This window comes from Serinus canaria, chromosome 5 (genome assembly GCF_022539315.1).
Source record: "Serinus canaria isolate serCan28SL12 chromosome 5, serCan2020, whole genome shotgun sequence".
NCBI classification, from domain to species: Eukaryota; Metazoa; Chordata; class Aves; order Passeriformes; family Fringillidae; genus Serinus; species Serinus canaria.
Window position 1 is genome coordinate 56,192,291 of NC_066319.1, and position 23,672 is coordinate 56,215,962.

At 46.6% G+C, this 23,672-nt stretch overlaps 1 protein-coding gene across 1 annotated transcript in view; it reads right to left on the reverse strand.

Moving 5' to 3' along the window:
- The window catches only part of SYT16 (synaptotagmin 16), a 102,372-nt gene extending 80,000 nt beyond the window's left edge, over window positions 1–22,372 (reverse strand). The window contains exon 1 of the mRNA XM_050974930.1: window positions 22,360–22,372. Within this exon, the coding sequence (XP_050830887.1) occupies window positions 22,360–22,372 (13 nt within the window). The remainder of the gene's footprint in view (window positions 1–22,359) is intronic.
- Window positions 22,373–23,672: the final 1,300 nt, after the last annotated feature.

Sequence of the window (23,672 nt, forward strand, 5' to 3'; positions counted from 1 at the left end):
CTCTGTGTTTCCAGGATGCGTCATTAGCAGCCTTGAGCTGAGACACGCCGGGCTGCAAAACTGCTTGGGTTCAATTCATCCTCCTATCCCTGGAAGAAATAAGCAATCTCAGAGCCATCCAATTTGTTTAATATCAAGAACACATGCACTGAGTTTTAATGGTGGGGATTGTCATTCTGAATTGCAAGGGAACAAAAAGTGACCACCTGTATTCGCTGTGCTCACAGCTAACTCCTGTAATTGAATTTCCACAGTCTTGCAAATCACAGAAACACAGTTAGGGAGGGAGATAACGTTTTCCAGAAGTTCTCCAGACTTAAAAGCACTTTAATTTCTGTCTGCCCACCTCGAGACTCAAGTTTCCTAAGTTCTAAGTGCTCATACTTCCCATGGATTTCTGCCTGCAGAAAGCTTTCTATGTTGGGTAGCTGAGTCTGAAGAGCCTCAGTTTGAGGTGCTGTAAAATAGGAGGGGGGATTACAATAAAACATAAATCAGGAAAAGAGAGAGAGTGATGAAAATTAAAAAAAATTAAAAACCAAACCAAACCAAAACAAACCACACCTAAGGCTGTATAAGGAATGTGTTTCCAGAGTTCAAAGCAGAAACCTCATGGACAAAACCAAAAATATCAAATCTGAAAAAATCAGCATATGGTGACAAAATATGAACTAAACAACAAAAAAACCACATTCTGATCTCATCTCTAATCTCCCTTGAAAATTGATTACGGAGCAAAAGTTCTTCCCAGCTGCCCCCTTGGCAGAAATGCTGTTGAAGAGAGACTGAAACCACAGGCAGATCAGACACTGCAACAGCTTCAGTTGCTGAGGAAATGGCACCCACTCTCTGCTTTATCTTTAAAGATGTGGGCCCTGTGCTTCCTCCCTCTCTTCAGATACCTTTTGCAGGCAGGTTGAGCCATCAGCTCCCATATGGTGCTTTACCTTCTACAAGACAGGTCCAGGCAAAGTCACATTCCTGCTCTTTAGCTGTGTTGCTGCACAGATTGGATGGAGATGGAGAAGTGCCCAGGCTAAAAACTGGTTCCCAGCATCCCGGGCCAACTCGGGCCGTCGCTTGGTAGGCAAGCTGTAGAAACTTCTGCTTCTGCTAACCTCATTTCCTCCAGCCAAGCCTTGCAGACAGGCTCAGTGGGTGCTGCACAGGATCTCTGTGCCCTTCCAAAGCAGATGCCCTCCACCATTGGCATCTGTGCTGCCTCTGCCCTTGGCAGGTGCTGGCAGGAACCCAGGACAGGCGCTGGCTCTTCCCTCTGCTTCCCCCCCAGGTCTGCAGGAACAGCCAGGAGCTGTGCCCACAGGGAATGCTGCCTGCCCTGCTGCTGCTGGGGCTGCTCTGCCTGGGGCAGTGACACCCCAGAGCACCTCACACAGCCCCCATGGGACACGGAGGGCAAGGTCCTCATCCGCCACTCTCATTCTTCTGAACCCTCAGCAGCTTTGCAAAAATTGCTGTTTCTGCTTACTCTGTGCTTGAGCAGATGTCCCCAGTCAGGGCTGCGTGCTTGCACAGTGATTCTCCCTCTCCTGGGCTCTTACAAGGGCAGGCAGGAGAGGGGTAAAGGAAAGCAATGTGGGGATTGAGGTCCCAGCCTGGCCATCCATGACTTGTGAAAGACACGTGGAGTGAGCAGCAGATGATGACAGACAGGCAAGAATAAAAACAGAATGTTGGATAAAGGAGAATTTCTTCCACTCTTTCCATTAAATCAAATACACATGAGCCAACCCATTGCACACCTGGCTCCTTACAATGGCCAAGACACCCCCAGGAATGGGCCTTGCAGCTCCCTTGACAGGGCAGAGGAGGAGGAACCAGTGTGACCCCTCTCCCTCCCCTGCAGGGAGCCAAAAGCCCAATTCCCCAGTGACACCAGGAGCTGCTGCTGCAGTGACAGGCCAGGTCACTGCTGAGACCAGGCAGGACTTGCTCTGCTGGCCAGGGTGGCACAACTCAGGGTGGGGGGCTTGCCAAGGGAATCACTGGCATCTCCAGCAACCCCAATAACACCAGCAGGCCCTGCACCTTCCCAGAGCAGCCTGGAGCACTGCAGAGCCCTCACCACTGCTCCTGGCCAGGGGGCAGAAGTTATCAGTTCACCCCTCAGCAGCAGCACACACCTACAACCCCCCTTAGAGGCAGTGTCACCCTCCTGCTGCACGCACTGCCATCACCTCCCCAGGCTGCCAGGGCAGCAGACAGAACCTGGGGCTTGGCTGCCTTCAGGTGACACCTCAGCACTGCCATGTCCTGCAGGACCAGCCCTTGGCATGGGAGCTGACACTTGGGCTCAGCAGATATTCATGGTCTGGGCTGCGTTTGGCAATCCCAGTGTGAAACAAGCAGTGCCTGCACAAAGGGATGGGAGGGCAGCTGGCATGCCAGATGCTCATCCAGCACAGGGTCGCTGTTGCTTGAGTTTTCTTCACCAGGACCACCTAAGCTGTGCTTTGAACTTCATGAATTCATTCCACCCAGTGATCCAGCATCACTCATTTCCAAACCAAAAGGTAGCAGGAGCAGTGGGAAAGGCACAGGAGGAGGCTACACACCAAAGCTGATGGCAGGGAGAGAAACCAGGACCTAATTTGCCAGTCTGGAGGTCCAGGTTAATGAAGGGGTAACATTAACACCTTTCACTTTTCCCTTTAACTTTGTATAGAGCCATAGACAAAGCAGTGCCTACTTCTGCAATCAAAGCTGTGTTAATTATTTCAGTTCACAGCAAGTTTCTGCCCTCAGTTCAGCAACAGCCTTGACTTGTTCCTTAAAAACTTAACAATTCCTGGCCTCACCCTAGGGCAGCGATTTCCTGGCAGTGCTGGGCAGAGTGTGCAGTCAGCACTACCCACAGCAGCCTGCCTGGCAGAGGAGCAGAGCTGGGCTGGACTGGATTCAAAGGCTGAGGAGATGGTGAGACAGAAACCATCCATTCTGCCAACAGCCAGGTGGAGAAACAGGAGTTCCCACAGAGATTTGGGGGTAAAAAGGTCAGAGGATGTCAGGTTATCATATCCCCTATTGTTCTCATGCCACTTTGGGAGTGCACACGCTTTTTCAATTTTCCCTACACATTGCTGATTTATTGGCTGTTCCACAGGGTTTTACAGCTTTTTCATTAAACAGCAATTAGAGCAGGCAGCCAAAGTCAAGTCAGACCTGTGCTCTGAAGAGGCAGAAAGTCCTGAGCAAACAGTTTTTCCTTCCTCATTTTAGGCTCGGGGAAGAAAGTGACTCTGCATCTAGCTGATGCTTCACCTTGTGTCCCCAGGTAGCTGCATGCAATCTTAGTGAAAATTCTTGAAAATAGCATTGTCAATCCCCTTCATGGATTCCTGCCCTTGATACACACAAACATTTCAAGAACAGAGTAAGCTCTGTGCTGACTTTTGCTGACATTGATGCACAGGGCCAGCAGAGCACCTCAGGGACACCTTGCTTTGTACCCCTCACAGAAATGCAGGCACACAGCATCTGACTTTCAGCCAAACACACCAGCAATCCATTTGCACACTTCATCACCTGGCCTCCTACACAGGCACATCTGGAGTTCTTCAGACCTAATTTGTCATTTTTTTTCTACTTTAAACCCCAAACTCAAGCTGAGATTCCCAGACAAGAGGCTGCAAGTCCTTAGGAAGCTCAGAGCATTTATCCTCTCCAGGGAACAGCTCATCACATGAGTTGCTGCCAGCATTGAAAGACAGTTAGGATTCTCCTGGCTGGTACAAAAGTACCAGAGTGGCATATAAATACTTCCATCAAAAAACCACTGGGTTTTATTTTCTAGACTGGGAGGAATCAAAGTACTAGAACTGCATGTCATGTCTGGTTGCTTACTGGGGGACAGTAAAAAGGGACAGTTTACAGGCCTAGTAAAAAAAAAAAAAAAAGAAACAGAAAAAACCCCAAAACCCAAACAAAACAAAACAAGCCTATAGAAAACGTGATACAAGGAGATAAAAAGAAAGAGGAAATAAAAATCACTGTGGATAGAATGGAGATTATCTGGTCTCTGTGCTTAAATTGCAGCAAAGGGATGGATCTGTGGTCCTGCCCAGCTTTATTTTCTGTGGTTATCTGTGCTTCTCAGCACTCATAATTCAGGACACACTCCTGGTGCTTTGTGTACAAAGCCAGCCAAAACAGGACTTGTTTCCCATTTTACTTAAACTATAGATTTTCCTCACAAAAATAATAATGCCTCCATTTAACCTGGGGTCCTAAACATCCAAACAAATAAGAGTAAAAAATAACCACAACTAAACAATACAAAAAGAGAGCAGTTCTACAAAAATAATGTCAGTATTAAAACCCATTAGGCAGAAAAACACAGCATCTATCAAATTTATTGCTTGGTTTCAGGACTTGGGAAGAGTCTCTTAATTTCCTGTACCTCTGGCGTATTTGCTATGTCCCCTATGAGCTAAGTCTCCCAGAGTCATTTTAATGTCATGTTCTAAGCACTTCAGTGTTGTGAATCATCGATTTTTATCTTCTCCTCCCAATCAATGCAAAGATATTTATGCTGAACACATAAAAGCACTTGACACTCTAGAGAAACCAATTACACCCTGCAAGACGTTTGCTTCTGGTCGTTGACATCATGGAATTATCCATTACACTTTGCACATGCCTGCCACTTACAGGAAAGCTGTGTGACCTTGCCTGCCTGCAGTTTGCATCCCTGCATCCTGGTGGAGCAGCAGGAGCAGGAAGGTGCTCATCCCTGAACTGCAGGCTGTGAAAGTTGGGGGAAATCCCAAAATCCCGGCAGTTCTCATGCCAGCCCTGCTCCTGTGCTCCTACCAGGCACTGCTGGCTGTCAGAGGTGCTGACCAGACTGTCACCATCACATTTCCTGAAAAATCCCTTCTCCAGGATTTCTACTCCTGGGAAGCCTCAGACAAAAATGAAAACAATAATTATCTCATTTGTTTCTCCTGTGTTTCGTTGGTTTGGAATGTGGTTTGGAAATTGTTTATCCAACAGGTGGTTGTGTCATTGGTCCCATGTGAATTGTTTTGACTTAATGACCAATCACCATCAACTGTGTCAGGACTCTCTCCAGAGTCACAGGTTTTTCATTAGTATCTTGTTAAGCCTTCTTTAAGTATCCATTCTCTATTCTTTAGTATAGCTTAGTATAGCATTGTTTCATATAATACCATATAATAACATATCAGCCTTCTAAGAACATGGAGTCAGATTCATTCCTTCCTGCCATGGAGGACCCCAGAAAATACCACACCTGACAGATTTACTTCTGCCTGCAGTCACCCTTCCCTCCACAGCCCCATGGACAGACTGGAAAACTCCATTATCCCTCTGTGTCTGCCAGTGCTCCAAGGATGGCTCCCACATCCCCCTTCTGCTGAGTGCCAGGCAGGTCCTTCTGTCTCTCCCCACTCCCACACACCAGGCTAGCAATGACTGCATCAAACTGCAGGGCAGGCAGGCACTAAAGCACCTGCAAATTGTCTAGACCAGCCCAGGATCCCCTGTGGCTCCCATCCTCCATGGCACTGGCAGACAGGCTCAGGGATGAGCCGGGAGCCAGCCCTTCCCTCTTGGCAAAACTGCAACAGACTTGTCAAGTCTCAGAGAGATTTGCATTCCTGACGCCCACCAGCGCCTGTCTTGCACTTTCCGAGGTAGCAGCAGCAATTCCCACCATCCCAGCAGAGCACTGACGGGTCTGTGCTCCCTGGAAAAGGACCCAGCACCAAAGGGTCTCCCAGCAGGTGCTGCTGTCCCATCCTCAGCAGCAGATTCTCTCCCTCTCCATCCCATGTCCCCTGCTCAGCAATGGGAGGGAGTTTTCCTGCCACGCTGTGACTGACAGTGGATGTGCCCTGCTGCCACCCAGCTCAGTGCTTGCTTTCTCTCAAGTCAGACAGAAAAAAGCATTTCTCTCAGCACTGAAACAGCCAGCATGAGCTGAGGAACGAGTGTGCTGAACAAGCCCATGCAGGAGGGCTGTGCTTCCCCTAGCCCTGCTAACTTTGCTGTGCTTCCCCAGCACTGCTGCCAACTTTCCACCTCAGGGGCTGGCTCAGATTTTCTCTGAAGTTGGCACATGCCTGTAGCTCCAGCAGGTGAGGAGCAGCCCTCACAACTTGCTCAAGTGAGCTGAAATTGGTTTTAAAACCTTGGTAAGACCTTCCAGTGTAGAAGGTAAAGCCAGTGAAGTGGGGGAGCTGTGATGGAAACATCAGATCCAGCCTGCAAGCCGGGAGCACAGCTTTAATGGGAGCACATAAAGAGAGGGAATGTCAAACTCCAGATCGTTCTCTCTCCTTGCAAGTGCAAGAATTACAAAAGCAGTGACACCAGCAGAAGCTTTAGGGCCCAGAGTCATCATGTTTGCTTTTCTACATTCCCAGCTGACCCAGCTGAGTGAGGCAGAATTATCTCTCATTAGTAGAACAATTAACTTTCTGTGTTAGGCACTGCTTACACTGAATCTATTTTAAGTTTCTGGACTTTTCCTTAGAGTGTTGAGGGCTTTAGCTCTTGTTGTTAAAACAGGCAGAATTCAGCCAAGTTCACTGCAGACCACCCCCATTAACAGGGGGCCAAATCACTGAGGGGAAAAAAGGGCAATAAAAAGCACCACTGTATTTAAAAGCCAACAAACATATTTTGACTCTCAAATTTTAGGAAAAATAAAATCCCTCCTCTCTATTATTTATCCACTTCTGAACACCTGGAGCATCAGGCAGGCAAAGGAATTGTGTGAGAACACAAACAGAAAAGATGTCCCTTATCTTAAAGGAGCTGCACACAAAGGAAATGCTAATGACAAGAATTTGCAGCACATCAATTCAATGGCATTAAGCCCTTTGGATATCTCCCTTCTCCAAAAAATCGAAGCAGTCTTAAGTAATAACAGTATGAAACTAAGCTGATTTCTTGCTCTTTAAACTAAATGAAGACAGCACACATGGCTCAGTTTTAAACCGTAGAGGAAATAACAAGCCTCATTCAGAAGGAGACTGTGTAGACAGGAATTTGGCATCATTCTGGTAATCTGCTTTACAGTCATACCTTATTTAATTAGGAAACACATAGGGAAATTAATTGCTACAAACAAAAATTAGCAGTAATCTCTACTACAGTAACAGCTATGCAGCATTCATCAGGCAGCAGACAGTCTGATTCACTAAGCATTACCAACAGGTCTCCTACTTGAAAATTCTACATTTTGGTGTCTGAAAACCAGGGTGGTTTGACAGGCAGCTTGTTTAATTCACCTGGACAAACACCACCAGCAGCAGCTTTTCCAAAAACCATAGGATAGGTACTGCTGAAAAAGAAAATTAAGTCACAGTAGAACTGTGGCATTTGTAGGTCTCCTGTACCTTCTCTTTACAGGCAGAACTGAGGAAAATAAAGAGAGCAGATAGAAGGGAGAGAGGAAACACTGCTTTCTCTTTTTAAAAAAGGATTCTTCTGGAAGTATGTATAAGCAATTTTCCTCCCCTCTGGTTTAAATGAGAGCATCTCGTTTTTCACCTCAGTTATGTAAAGCCCTCTCTGTTATCCACGGCCCCTCCTTTCCTCTCATCCTCTCTGGTTTGCACAGATGAACAAGATGTTCTCTACTTAGAAAACAAACAAACAGGTATTTCAGAAGTATCAGTTACCTAATGCTGAGCCCACATACAGATCCTTTGCATTCACCCAGAGGAACTGCTTGGGACAATCTCCTCTCTCCTACTGTGGAAGGCAGTCCAGTTTAATTTGGAAGAAGCATTGCTACCTTGAAGGTTGATGGAAATCCCTCCTGTGCTGCCTTACAGAGGGAGCTGCTGGCACAATCCTGCCTCAAACACCTCCCTGCAGGATCTCAGCCCTGATTCCTCCATCCCCACACAAGCAACACAATCCACACGGTCAGGAGCCATGAACTCTCTCACAGAGCAAAAATCCATGCCAAGTGCTCATTAAATAATCAGCCAGGCATATATAAGTTGTTTATGGGGTAGCAAGGAGCTCCTGATCCCTTCTGGCAGCAGGAGCAGGCTCCAGGCTGTGGCTCCACATCCAGAGGAGCAGGCTGACACCCTCAATCACCCCCTGCCATTCTGGATGTTGCCCTGCAATATTATCAGCAGGCAGGTGTGTGTGGCACATCTGAGCTCCCACCTGAAGTGAATTCAAAACATTCCAGCACAAGGAAATGTTGCTCCAAGCTGTGCTGTGCTGACACAATGATTTATTGATTTATCTCTCTACAAGGGAAACAGGAGCACATCCAGTCAAAGGATGTGGTGCATTATAAGGCTGTGCTGGAGAAGGGGAAACAATGTGAAAACAAATAGTTCTTGTGTGGACTTTGCTAGGTGCACAGGAGGGATGAGCTTTGGTTTTTTTGTTTCTTTAAGTTGCACACAAATAGAGTTTTTGGGTTTTTTTTTTAAGAAATTGAAACCTTTTCAAAATTAGTACAGCCAGTCTAACGTTCAAAGTTCCTCTAAAAAGAGGGCCAAGTCCTCTTGGTACAAAAAAATTTCATCAATCAAGACTGCCTGTGAAATAACAAAAACGACTGCTTAATTCTCTCCTCTTTTTATCTTTTTTTAGCGATCATCCTGCAGGGTAGGATTCCTATGAACGAATCCTGGAGGCACTCCCATCACAGGGATGCTGCACTGCCCTCTAGAGCCTCTCTCACTTTCTCGTTCCAGCATCGAGGCAAAAACTCTTACAAAATCGGCTCTAAAGATGCCACAGAGGGGAGTGCTGCCTACCAGATCCGAGGCACGGCCAATAATTAAGACAAGAATTTAGGTTCAAACTCTTCAGGTGGTTGTCAGGGTATTTTGGACAATATTTCACCTGACACTGCTTCTATTTAGGAAGGCACATCTATGAAATAAGGTATGGCCTTTTGGGAAGGACTTTCACTATCAAATAAAAATTTGATAATAAGATATTAAAAAAAAGAAATAAAAGTCCAACAAAGAAAAAATAAATATTGTATTTTTAATGAGACTTGCTGCTTTCTCCAAAGTCACAACTGTGAATGTCACAACACAATTCCTGTGACTCAGATCACAGCATGAAGAATCTACCTGGTGCTTTCAGGATGGAAAATTGCTGTACTTACACCTGCTGCATCCAAACTCTGTGCAGTGCTAGAAAACGATGGATATTGCTCCTATGAGTGCTTTGCTTTGAGTTAAAATTAGTTTTAGTTCCTTTCTCTCAGATCCATAATTAAAGATCCTCCAACACAGCTCACTACCATACCTACATACATTCAAGCAGCTGAATGCAATAATTTTTTCCATTCATAATCCAGCAAGGAGAAGATAAAACATACCTTAGCCCTGACATATCAAGCTACATCAATATCACACCCTAACAGCCACATGGACACCTTTGCATCCCCCTTGGAACAGGAGGTGGGCTGGTACCTCATCCCTCTCCTCTGGCATTGCAGAGCATCTTGTACACATCATTCCAGACCTCCTGCTTCACACCCACATGCTGTCCCCACAGGTGATGTCTGCCTTGGTGTCCTGAAAGACACAATTTTGCCCACAAAAAAAGTATTGGTTTCTCTGGGTCTGGATTGAAGGCACTCCAGACAGAGTTCCTGTTCAGACTCAGGTGTTTATTATTTCTTATCAGTGAAACAGCCTCACAACCATGAGTTCTGCAGGTTTTCATTGGCAAGGCACAAAACAGCTAACTATCTCTTGTTAAAAAATATTTTAAGACTTAACTCTCCAATTAAGAACTGACACCTAGATTATTTTTCCTTTTAACCCAATAACTGATCTCTGGAAGCCCACAATGCAGATTTTCTGTCCAATTATAAAACATCACCCAAACTCATGAAGAAGGAGGAAGAAGAAGGTGAAGAAGAAGGTAAAGAAGAACAATCTGCCTCCACCCTGAAACCTCCATCTTGTTTCATATTTATTTCTGTATTCTAAAATCCCAGACTCTAAGTTTTCTACCCTGTGATATTACTCACTTCTAACCAACTACACACCCGTAATCCCAGTGCTATCCATCAATTTTGGAAGCCTGTTCCATGACCTCAGGTCAAATGCAGTGTTCTCCTGTGGGTCTGTGCCTTTAAGCACAGAAAGTTTAAAATCCTCAGCATCCAGGAGTCCAACAAAAAGGAGATTAAATAAGGACAGGACCCATTTGGTTTGGTTTGTCACTGCCCACATCAAACTGCAGGAATGCTGTGGGAGATGATTCAATTCAAGCACGTAACAGGACCTGTCTGAAGGGACACAGACACACCAAGGGCCCTTCAAAGGGCACAGAGACGTGGCTGAGCCACCCTCCTCTGACCTTTGCAGCACCACAGCAGCAACACTGAGACCAGGTCTGGAGAAGGAGAGCTCTGCTTCTGCCACACAGGGAAAAGGGAGCGGGAATAAGGAGCACTGGGGAAAAGGCAAAAAAGAAAAGAATGGCTGCTAAAAGACATGCTGGGAATTACAGAACCAGAACTGCTGGGATGCTCTCAAAGGGGTTTGAGTTCATATTCAGACTTACACAGCCACAGGATATGAAGAGTCTCTCCTGGGCACCTCCCAGACCAAGTGTTGAATTACAGTGGGAACATCAAGGACTGCATTTTGTGTGTGCCGTTTCTAGTCACAGAGGGAAGGAGAGTAGGACACATCTCTTAAGAGTTTTTCTGGCTACATGCCAGCATCTGGAACAGGACTGAGGTCTCAGAGAGGCATCACAATCCCTTAGTCTCCAGCAAACATCATAAAATAGTCAAGAAGTTAGGGATTTGGTTATTCTCTGAAGTTAGAGAGTAGGTTATTCTCTGAAGTTTACCTGTTTTGCTGAGCTCCACATCATCTCTGCTGTACCCTGTCCCACCAAGCTTGAGCTTGCACAGAAATTACAGCACATTAAACTCACTCCATGGCCTAACCAAAACACCTTGAGTGACACTGAGCCTGCTCAGGAGATCCTCTATCTCCTTTCCTATCAAAGTCAGAACAGATCACCTGTCTGCTAGAGCACACTCTCTCCTGGATGTCACAGACACTGCTCTGAAGCCTTTGACTCATCAAGGCTCAGTGTAACCACATCCCTGCTGCCTCTCATGACACAGGGGATTCCCAAAGGCAAACTTACTCTGCAGCTGGCTCTCCCTGCCCCTCTCCTGCAGGCTGGGTCCCCAGGAGCACCCTCAGCTGTCTCACTTTGGGTCTGACTTTGGCTCCTTCAGAGGCCTCAGGTGGAAACTGGAAGGAGTTTGCTCTTGGCAAAGACCTCACTCTGAGGAACAAGATGGGAATGGACAAATGTGTCCTCATGTTTTAAATGCTTCCCAGCCCTCCTGAAAGTGTTCCATCCCTTTGGCTTCTCCCTCTTCACCTGCACTCCCTTCCCTGCTGCTCTGTCCTCAGAGATGGGCTGCAATCTCTATCCAAGAGAAAGTTGGAAAGCTTCTAAGTTGGCCAAATGTACATCACACTGAGTCACACTCAATTAACCTAATCAAGTATTTCTCTAATCAAAACATATGTTTCTGGGCTGGCAGTTTCTGACTCAACCACAATTCATTCAATCTTAAGGAAAAATCATTAGAAAAACCATCTGTTCTCTTTAAATAGAGGAGCTATTTATGTGTTCATAATGAGCCCAAGTAATTATAAAACAAGTGGAGTGGGTTTCAAAAAGAAAAATAAAAAGAGAGGGTAAGACAGCTGCTACCTTGTGATTATCATGGTACTAACACATTTCCAGCCATGTGAAGCTCAGGCCTTACACTCCTCACCTTATTATGAAACATGTGACCCATTGTCACCCCATTAGCACAGTGAATGCTACAGGGAGGCACTGGGGGCAGAGTGCAGAAGAGTGAGATTTGGTGAATGAATATTTACATACTAGAACTGAACAGCAGCAGAATCCCAAAGTTAAAGTTCTCAGAAAAGGGTTGGTTCTCAAAGGAAATGGTGACAAGGTCCCACGCAACTGCTATTTTTATGTGCCAAATTCAAGACTTCATTCCTCAAAATCATCAGTCAGTTGACACCTAATCCTAGGGGATCTGACATTTTTTGCATTAAAATTCCCTGGGCACCCACCTGCTCACAGAAACCATGACAGCATGAACCAAAACAGCAGAACTCTTTCAGACCTAATCCTCCCCATAACCCATAGCACAGAAACTTCTGCCTACGTTTCCTGCTGAGATCATCCCTTACTAAAGAGATGAAGCACCATGTGAGATCATGTGGGCAGCACTTTTCCTTTCCAGCATGGCTACAAGGTGGGCCAGGGTGGCATTCACTCTCTCTGAAAAAATCCCTTTGCCCAGGATTTTTGTCCTGGGAAGCTGAGAAGCCTCAGAGAAAAGGGAAACAATTCTTATCTCATTTGCTTCTCCTGTGTGGAATGTGTTTGGAGATTGTTTACCCACAGGTGATTGTTTCAGTGGATTCTGTTGTGAGTCGTTTTCACTCTTTGGCCAGTCAGGGCCAAGCTGTGTCAGGACTTTGGAAAGAGTCACCAGTTTTCATTATTATCTTTTTAGCATTCTGTAAGTATCCTTCCTGCATTCTTTAGTATAGTTTGTATAATATCCTTTAATATAATATAGTATAATAAAGCAATAAATTGACATTCTGAGAACATGGAGTCAGATTCATCATTCCTGCCTTTATTGGGACATTCCCAGCAAATACAACAGGCCAGCCCTGAGGGAAGTCCTGGCTTTGCCTAGAAGGATCTGAACCCCACCATCCTCACTGCCCTGGCCTGTGGGACCCTCCTGAAGAATTCTCTCAGTGCACCCTGCTGGAGCTGCTCCTTTCAGATGTTGAGTGGACCAAAGAGAGAGGCCAGAGGAGCACAAGCCCATTGTGAACCCCATGGTGAGAAAGTCTCCTGACCCGAGGCAATCTTGACTTTTTGCTCATGCTCCAGTGGTTGTTGCTGCCAAGCACAGTGGGCAGCAGCTCAGGAGTCTGAAGCTCCTGTTTCCAGCTCAAGAAAGGGGCACATTCTCCCTTTATGCTGCTCTGCCTCCCACACTGATTGACTCAGAGCAGTCCACACAGGCTGCAGGGCTTCCCTGGCATGGAGGCACCTGGCAGGTCACTGGATCTGTGGGACTGCTCTGTTTCAGGTCTGACAGGAGCTCCTCGTGGACCTCACTGCAGTGTCTGGGGAGGAAACCTTCCCTCAGGGTCCCCAGCTCTTGAGTAAGCCAAGCACAACTCCCAGTTTTCCATCCCCCTGGAGGGAGATAGGGGAAGTGAAGAGGGTAAAGAACTGAACCAAAAAAGCAAGGAAACATCGGGAAGGCAAATGAGGAGAAGAGCAGCTCTGGGGATCTGTCCTTGTGCCTTCAGCAGGCAAATAAATGATTGCATAGTCACTGCTGTGAAAGCACTGAAAACAAATGTGCCCACCACAATCACTCCTTCCCCCCCTTGAGATTGCCTGCTGGGAATCCTTAAATCCATTCCTTTTCCTCTAAAAAGGGGACTTGCAGCTCTGTTCCCAAAGTTGCTAGCACATTTAAATAATTTGCTGTTTTTCTTGACTCTGTGATGCTTGGACCCAAGTCAGCAAAAAGAGAAGGTCAGCTTTGTTTTATACTTCTGTTTCTGTTTCTTTTTTGTGTTTTTGCAGGAGAAATATCTGGAAACCAGAAGTGAGCAGAGTAAAGGTCAGAGTAAATCACAATGTGTATGTTTTTTGAGACTTAAAACTAGTGATTTTTCAACATTAGCTTACAGGGTTGGGAGCAAGTGGTAACAAATGTCACCTTGACATCTTCACAGAGCCTGAAGGATGTAATTCTTGATAGGACAAGGAGTAGTGGCTTCAAACTGAAAGAGAATAGGTTCAAATTGGATATTAAGAAGAAATTCTTGGCTCTGAGGCTGCTGAGGCCCTGGCACAGGTTGTTCAGAGGAGCTGTGGCTGCCCCACCCATGGAAATGTTCCAGGCCAGGTTGGATGGGGCTTGGAACAGCCTGGGAGTTGGAACAAGATGATCTTTAAGGTCCCTTCCACCAGAAGCCATTCTGTGACTCAGACATACCTAAACCAATTTTCAGAGTGTCAGGGAACAGCACATCCCACCCCTGTCCCCTCTGCCCCACTCGACCTTCACAGCTGGTGGCCCAGGGATAGAGGGAATCATGAGCAGCACCAGAGCAGGACACATTGACTGCACCAGCACAACAGGACAGTCTGAGGGCTCCTCCTGCAGGGACAACTTTCCATTTGTCTCTACTAAATGACAGTAAATTTACTAGATCTGTCTGTACAAAATTTTGTCATTTTGGACAGATGAGGTCACATGGCCCGGGTTGGTGGGTAATGAAAAGGTGAGGTTGCCAATATTTGGGCTAAAGTGAGATATCATCAGATACAGTCAAGATTCTGGGTGGTGGGATCACTATTTTCCCCCCATGAAGTGTCCCTTACATATGTAGAAATATGTAATTAATGCACATTTAGGTGCACATCCCATGGTTCAGTCCATGACAACATTGGCATGTGGCTCCTGGAGCCAGGCAGGACAACCACTGTGATACACAGCAGGGGCAGCACAGACAGAAAAACCTGCAGGTTGTCAGATCCCTCACTGTGAGCTGCCCCCAAAAACACAGCAGAACTTCCCAATGCAAACCATGGCAACAGAAACACACCCTGATTTGTTTGCAGGCTGCCTTCCAACTTCAGCATGAAATGCATTCTGCTCCCACTGAAAAGTCTGTGATATAACAATCATAAAAAACCCAAGTTAAGCTGGAGAAACAATTATTAATGTTATACTGAAATGCAGGGAGCAAACCCAGTCATTCAAACTGCAGAACAGAGCCCAAAGCACTGCTGCAAAATCTGTGAGCATTTGTACATCTCACCTCCTACAGCTTCAGTAAAAACCCAACCAGCATTTACTCTCAAGTACAGCAACAGAACCTCCTGGACTGATTTTTCAGCAGGGCTCCCAGCACAGTTGTGTCCCCTACATGATGACCAATGAATAGAATTGCAGTGTTGATGCTACAGAAATTCTTAAGTCATTTTTGCACCCAGAAAATTAAACAGTTTGTAACTCTATGCATGATTCATGGAGCATGCACACCTTTTTAAGACTTTAAAGGCAAGCATCACAACTTCACCAACTAAAATCTACACCTCCAACAAACAATTATAGGTATTTTACCTAAATGTGTGGGTCTGAAGTAAACCATAAGGCAAAAATATCAGCTGCTATAACAAATACCCTTCTAGTCCTTGTGGCAATGAATAAAAAATGCCTTCTTTCCTTCTATCTGCTCCTCTGGAGAGAAACTCTGAAGATTTCAAGTGCTTCTTGAAAAACAAGAAAGAGGACAAAACCCACCCACACATGAAGCATTTTCTGTGATTTCTATGGTGATTGTGTTGTTCTTCAGGGTTGACTCAAAGTTTTTAAGCACAAAGCATAACCAAGGCGTGTTATGCAAAATGGGTTTCAGACAGCAAACCTTCTCAAGTATTTTCAACAAAAGTTATTGATGGAAAATGCTGGTTCCAAAGAGCCACTAGGAAACAAGAGAGAGGAAATACCCCCTCTAGAACAGTGCTTCATGCCCCCTGCCATTGTCTGATAAATACACTGCAAATTCTTTTCTGCAGACAGCAACCTCAGGAAGCCAATGACTGCCTTTAAACGTGGCCCAAATGTTTATCTTGAGATCAAATTCACATCACCAGCAGGAATCAGCATTGTGTAGATGCCTTCTCTTTGCAGAACCCCTCTCCCCACACTGGTAGAAATAATGCTTAGGAAAAGAGAAACTATCACACCAAAGAGCAATGAATTCTTTTAGAAAGCTCTCTTCTTTCAATTGCAGTGAGACACCAAAAGGACCTGAGTAAACCCTTGTTAGAATTACTGGGCTTTTGTTCAGCCACCAAACATTTTTGTTCCAACTTTGCAAGCACTTGGTTGTGAGGATAATGTGATGGGAAACATTTGGGGGGATTTTATTTTTAATTTATGTACATTATCTGAATATGCTCCATAAACACTTCTCAGATGTCAATCACATTTTGATTTTCCACATTTTTATAAGAAGTGCTTCAGTGTTTGAAAACTCTGGTTTTGACCCAAAATAAGTGTTCTGGCATCTGAAAACTTAGATTTTTTTTTTCCTAGAATAACAATAATCTTAAAAACACACCTGCCAGCTGTAGGAGTAAGAACTATCTCCAAGTTCCTAGATGTTTTCAAACCCTACCAAAGCCAATGAAGGCTCATTAGGACTGACTCCCCACTCCTTGAAGGTACCCACTGTCTTGTGCATTTGAGTAGTAATAATAATAATAATAATAATAATAATAATAATAATAATAATAATAATAATAATAATAATAATAATAATAATAATAATAAAAATTATTAAATAATTAATCTATTTTATTACATATTGTTGTTGTTATTATTATTACTACTACTACTTCTACTACTAATACTACTACTAATTACAGAGCACTATAGAAACAGCACACACAAACAGGAAGGGGAAGCAAAACCGCCACAGTCTCAAAGTCAGCATCAGAGCAAGGTCTGTTCCAGCCAAGGTGTTCCTGCCCATGGCAGAGGAGTTGCAATTAAATGATCTTTAAAGCCCCTTCCAGCCCAAACCATTCTAGGACTCTGTGGCAGAATCCCAACACAAGTTCCAGCTGTGCAAGGGACAGAGAGAGACGTGAAAGGTGCTTGTGGAACAGAGGGGTCAGAGTGGTATGAGGTGCCCTAAGAAAGAAAAGAAACCAGCCCCATCCCATCCCATCCCATCCCATCCCATCCCATCCCATCCCATCCCATCCCATCCCATCCCATCCCATCCCATCCCATCCCATCCCATCCCATCCCATCCCATCCCATCCCATCCCATCCCATCCCATCCCATCCCATCCCATCCCATCCCATCCCATCCCATCCCATCCCATCCCATCCCATCCCATCCCATCCCATCCCACCCCATCCCATCCCATCCCATCCCATCCCACCCCATCCATCCCATCTCATCCCATCCCATCCCATCCCACCCCATCCATCCCACCCCATCCCACCCCATCCCTGCCCTTGCCCAGTGCCCCTCAGGGTCCCTGCCCTGCTCAGTTCACCAGGGAGCACCACAGCCAGAAATGGGGACAGTGTCAATGAGGAGATGCCACCCAGGTGCTCCACACAGACATGCAGTGCAGTGCAGCTGGGACCCCACAAGCAGAGGGATCACAAGTGTCATTTTGTGGGTTTGTGTGCAGGGTGGGCTCTGTGATACCCTCCCAGTGCCCCTTTTTGGCTACCCCTGCCTCTGTCCTCTCAGCCTGTCAACAACCAGAGACTTTGTTTGAGGTCCTATCTCCTCTTGGCACTGCTCTTCTCAGGGCTTCACAAATGGCATCTTGTCCCCCTCATACCCACTGAGAACTGCCACAAGGTCACTTGTCCTTGTTTTAACCAAGTCCTGCAGCTGCTGATGGATAATCTTGGCAATTTTAACTGTTTACCCACCCGTTGTTCAACCCTCCAACACAAAGCCAATCTATCTGAAACACAAAAAGGAAAGTATCCAAGAAGTTCCTTCCAGGCAGCACAGATAACTTAGCACCCCTGATTGATTAAAGCATGCCTAATTGGATTTGATTACAGCCCCTGTCACAGGCTGGGTGTGTATGGATCTGGTTGATAACCACATTCTCCTCTGATTGGGAATTCATCTCCCAAACTGCACAAAAAACACTCTGTGCAAAGTCAGAGTGCCTGAATAAGAACCAACCACAGCAGTCTGTAGAGGCAGTGGCTTGCCAGCTCTGAGGCAGCTTAGGTTCAAGTCCTTGCTGAATAATTGATCAAACTTTCTGTGTGCAGAACCAGAGCCATCAGCAGCAGATCCCACAAAGGGGACATGAGCACAAAGTCTCCTTAGTGACTACTCAACCCCCTCAACCTACCTGAGGCACATCTGAGGCTGCCTTTTCAAAGCAAAGCTGCCTGATGTTTTTAGAAATGTCCCCTGATAATTATGGCTGCTCCTCTTTGTTTAAGAGATGTCTCTACAGCTGAGCAGCACCATGGAAGGACGTACCCAGATGGAGCTCACTTGTTCCCCACGTGCACAGGAAGAAAAAGAACACTCCAAGAAGGCAAATAAACATCCCAGACTCCTGCAGATGGCTCCCTGAGGAGGGGCTGGCATCATTACTTGGAGCAAAGGCAAGGCTCAGTGCTGCACTTCCCAAAACCTGACACAGCTGGAAGAGCTCTGGCAGCTTCAGCACATTCTCAGCCACCCCACAGCCACAGCACTTCCTCCATAATCACCCCTCTGCACTGAACAGGACCCAGCTCATGGTGACAGAAGCAAATTAAACCAGTGCTACAGCCCTCAGTAACGAGGCTACAGGGATGCATCCAGCTCAAGGTGCCCTGCAACCTCAAAAGTAGTTGGTTTAGTATGGAGGGGTTTGATAGTTGGTTTGTAAGCAAAGCTGAGTTGATAGAAGAAATAATAATTGATGATTTTTGAGTGTATTTATAGTAAGGAAGAAGACAAGGATGTTAGTATTGGAATAGATTAGAAAAGATGCATGAAAATTTTCATAAGCTGGACTATGTGCATAAGTAAATGTGTATGCATACCTCATTACATTTCCATAAAACTTTTACCAATTATATTAACACTAATTGCTTTACACCAATGAATATAATAAGTTATTGTGATGTAGTTAATGACTGAAGATCACACTTTGTTAAGAGCATATAAATTAAAGAACAAGCAAAATAAAAACTTTTTCTTATTAAACCCTAATCACGTATGTGTCTGTCATGTCCAACCTAACAGCAACAGTTTGGTAACTCACTTTTGTCCTCAAACCTCTAAAAATGTTATTATAAGCCTGGCTGCAGGATTGACAAGCCCAGCAGCCCTTTGGCTTTGGAATCTCTCTGCACCTTTGTAACAGCAGCCCAGTTCTTCAGTGAAACCCTCTCCATCCTCTCCTCCAAGACATATACAGGTGCCTATCTTTGTGAAAAACAAACTCTCCTCAGAGGCAACATCCCTGGAGAATATCCCCCCCACCCCACCCCTTGAATCAAAACAGGAAGGAAAAAGATTTTAAATATTCTCCAATTTACTTTGAAGTCTGACTGTGTACCTGAATGTTCTCTCACAGGGACAGGTGCATAGGCACAAATGCAGGCTCTTTGTGGAAGTGCCTGTGTTTCACATGCTTAGAAAAGAACACACAAGTGCAATCAGTATTTTCCACAAAGCAGACATTTCTTAAGCAGGTCTATTATTAGCAACAATTTAGGCAATGTTACATCAAAATGAAACAAGAAAGGAAAACCAAAACCAAGATACAGAGACATGAACTTTCAAATGGAAGTCAATGTACTTCCAGTATTTAAAAACTACTCTAAAGAGTCACATGTATGTTTCCTCTTTTAAATATATTCTCTTGGGAGATCCTTGATTTTAAAATATACAGAATGGATTTATTATTATGAGGATACCATTAAATAGTTAAATCATTTAGGCTGGAAAAGACCTCTAAGATCACCAAGCCCAACCAGCACTGCCAAGCCCACCACTCATCCATGTCCCCAAGTGCCACATCTACACTTCTTTAAATCCCTCCAGGGATGGTAACTCCACCACTGCCCTGGGCAGCCTGTTCTGATGCTTGACAACCTTTCCCACTATTTTTTTTCCTTAATATCCAATCTAAATCTCTTCTAGCACAGCTTGAGGTCATTTCCTCTTGTCCTATTGCTTGTTCCTCACAGAGCCTGACCTCCACCTGGTTCCACCCTCCTGTCAGGGAGTTGTAGAGAGTGAGAAGGTCCCCCCTGAGCCTCCTCTTCTCCAGGCTGAGCCCACACAATTCCCTCAGCTCCTCCTTATCAGATTTGCTCTCCAGACCTTTCCCAGTTCTGTTCCCTTCTCTGAACATGCTCCAGCCCCTCAATGTCTTTCTTGACCTGAGAAGCCCAAACCTGACCTCTGGATTCCAGGTGCAGCCTCACCAGTGAGAGTACCGAGGGACAATCACTGCTGTGGTCTGGCTGGCCACACTATTCCTGGCACAGCCCAGCTTCCATTTGCCTTCTTGCCCACCTGAACCTCATGTTCACTGCTGTCAACACCACCAGGTCCTTTTTCTCCAGGCAGCTTTCCAACCACTCTGCCCCAGCCTGTGGTGGTACATGGGTTCTTGTGATCCAGGTGTAGGACCTGGAACTTCACCTTGTGATCCCATAAATTTGGGCTTGGTCCATCAATCCAGCCTTCTGCATCCCTCTGCAGAGCCTCCCTTCCCTCCAGCAGTTCAGCACTCCCACCCAACCTGATGCTGTCACCAACACACTCAATCCCTTCACTCAGATCATCAATAAACAGCACTGGCTCCCACAGCTTTAATTAAAACTGCATTAGAAATGGAGTCAAAGGATCCACAGTTCTGTTTGGCACTGACCTGAACTGTGTCCAAGCTAAACTCATTTCCAATTGAGCTGAAGCCATAGTGACTGGAAACCAAACTTCCATCACTTCTGATCCTTGAGCCAGCAGGAACAATGAATTATTCAGCAATTAAAAAAGAGCAGACAGCTGTAAAATGGATCTCTGATCACCTCAAGTCATCACTGCCACCTCTTCTGGCAGCCCAGAATCAGAGGAAGAAACTTTCTGGCTCTTTCTGCCTCTCTCAGAGGAACAGCTCTGACACAAGGACAGAAGTGGACACTACCTGAGCTCTCAGGATGCCCTTGCTCTCCTTCCAAACCTCCCCAGACAAGACAATCCCTGGTCCTGCTGATGGTGCCACTGCTCCATACAAGTACAGGAAAGGCTGGCATCTGCTGAGGTTGGATACAAAGCCAAACAGAACAATCCAGATTTTCCCACTTCAATAAAAATCATAGTTCAAATCTAAGTGGAATTTAATACAAGTACACTAAGTCCAAGGAATGCCAATTTATTCATTTTAACTTCAGGCTTCCCTCCAGTCTTTCTCATTTCAGGTTATTATTTCTCAATCAAAACATTTAGCAATTTTCAAACATGATAAGGAGTCAACTATCAGATGTGGATCCCTGCTGTAAAACCTAACTCATGGAAGGACAGATTCTGCAAGGTAAAAGTGTACTAATACTACTCTAAACAAACCAGGTTAGCTCCTGGTTCTGCTAAGGCCATGCTGAAGCACCAAATGGCTCCGTGTTGTGGAAAATCCACAACTCCACCCATCAGCCTGGGCCTTGCCTGGGATGACCCTTCCTTAGGGACACAGCCTTGAAAGAAAACGAGGAACAGCAAACACAAAGGAACACCACCAAATGGCAAAAGGGGGAGAGAAATTAGACTCCTGATTAAGTCAAATCTTTTTAATAAAAAGCTCAAGCCTAGGATTTTTTTTCCCTGAGAGCTTATACATTGCTGTATGTCATCCTGGCATCTCTTAAAGGCTCACGTGATTCTTTTCCCCAAAGCTGGCAAAAGATGTAGCAATATCAACCCAGCAATTCTCAGGAAGCATTGAAGTTGTCATTTTTCTAGTAAATCAGGAAGAGACTGCCAGGGCTGTGTCTAACAGCAGCAGTTCAGGTTCAGCAACTCACCAGTGTTGTGATCTGAAATATTAAGGGAAATACCTGACAGCAGCACCACTGTCACGACCATGAGCTGAGCCAGGGTGCAAAACAACACCCTCATCACTCAAAAATCCTCCCTCAAATCATTTCTGTTATGCTATGGTAAGAAAACCCCACAACTCCCAGGCTCCCAGACCCAGACAAGACCCCCATGATTACAAGAACACCCGTTCTTTGTCAATATCTCAGAAGCCGGCTTTCCTATTCCTTTATTCTCCCTAAAATTCGTGTCTGTGCACAGGAACCCTCTCGGTGGGAACACACGGGCGGCACACCCCGCCACCGGTGCCTGTGAGACCCGCGGGCAGCGGCCGAGGGGCACCGCCCGCAGCCGGCCGGGGAGGGGACAGCGACCCCCGAGCCGCCTTCTCCCACCCTGCCGGGCCCCACGGCGGAGGCTCCTCACCGTCCCAGGGGCAGGGCCACTGGAGCTGGGCCCGGTTTCCCCCCTCCGGGGGCCGTCAGCATCCCTCAGTGCCCCGCTTCCATCAGCATCCCGCATCCCGCAGCATTCCTCTCCCTCTCCCGCTAGCATCCCGCAGCACCCCGCTCCCATCAGCATCCCGCTCCCTCTCCCGCAGCATCCCGCATCCCGCATCCCGGGCCAGCGGGGCGCGGCCGCCGTCCCCGCCCGGGCACCGCCCGCCCGCACTCACCGTCCGTGGCCATGGCCGGCCCGGCCCGCGGCGCTCGCTGCGCGCTCGGAGCGGAGCGGAGCCCGCGGGGACGCGGCCGGCAGCGCGGAGGGTGCGCGCCGGCCCCGCTCGGTTCATCCCCGCTCGGCGCGGGCAGCGGGGGGAGCCGGGCGCGGCCGCGGGTCCCGCGGGGCTGCGGGAGGGAGCAGCGCTGCCTCTGCCGGGGCGGCACCGGGGACCGGGGCTCTGCCACATTTCAGCCCAAAATGCGGCTTGGGGGCTTGGCTGCGTCTTCCAAAATGTTGAACCGTGTCTATCCATGGGTGCTCAGGACTGGGCTGAGCGGTTGGCAGCACGTGTGAAATACAGCGGGCAGCCCCCACCCCAGCGGGATGGACAGTGACAACTCGCAGCCCTGTGTCAGAATCACCTGCTCGGCAGGGTGCACCGAGCCTGTCTCTCGGATTTAATTGCTACCTCACTTTTCAAAACCCTTTTATTTTCATAACAAAAAACCAAGTTACTCCCCATCTTCAACAGCCCTTAGCAGCTGAGGGTTATGTCCTCTTCTGTCCTGCCTTATTTCCCATATTTCCCAGATTTACATTGCTGTGACTAAAGAGGAAGCAGTTTGGTGTCTGTTACAGAAAGCTCGAGCTGCTGAAAGGCGATGTTGCTTTGATGGATTCTATCACAGCCAAACTGTGTCACAGCACAGAGATTGACCCACGGGCCATGAAGATGGTGAAAGGCCAGAGGTGAAGCCACACAAGAGCAGCTGAGGTCACTTGGTCTGTTCAGCTTGGAGGAGGCTGAGGGGAGAGTTTATCTCAGTCTGTAATTTACCCTTGAGGGAAAGAGAGGGGCAGGCACTGATTTTGCCTCTGGCGACCAGTGACAGGACCTGAGGGAATGACCTGAAGTTGTGTCAGGGGAGGTTTAGGTTGGATATCAGGAAAAGGTTTTTCCTCCAAAGGGTGCTTGGGCACTGAACAGGCTCCCCAGAGCACTGGTCACCAAGGCTGACAGAGTTCAGCATTTGGACAAGGCTTTCAGGCACTGGTGTGACTCCTGGGATGGCCCAGGCTGGGCCAGGAGCTGGACTTCAATTGTTGTTGTAGGTCCCATCCATCTCCAGATCTTCTACAATTCTAAATCCTAAGGGCTAGGAGGAAGACAGAGCTCAGCACATTTTTAAATTCCTTGTAGCTGATGAAATTCCAGGAGTCCCATTTCCAAATGTTGGGCTGCACACGGAGGAGGGAAATATTCCATTATCTGGTTTAATCATGTGCCCAGATTTGAGGATCAAGATGAAAATGGGCTGAGGAAGC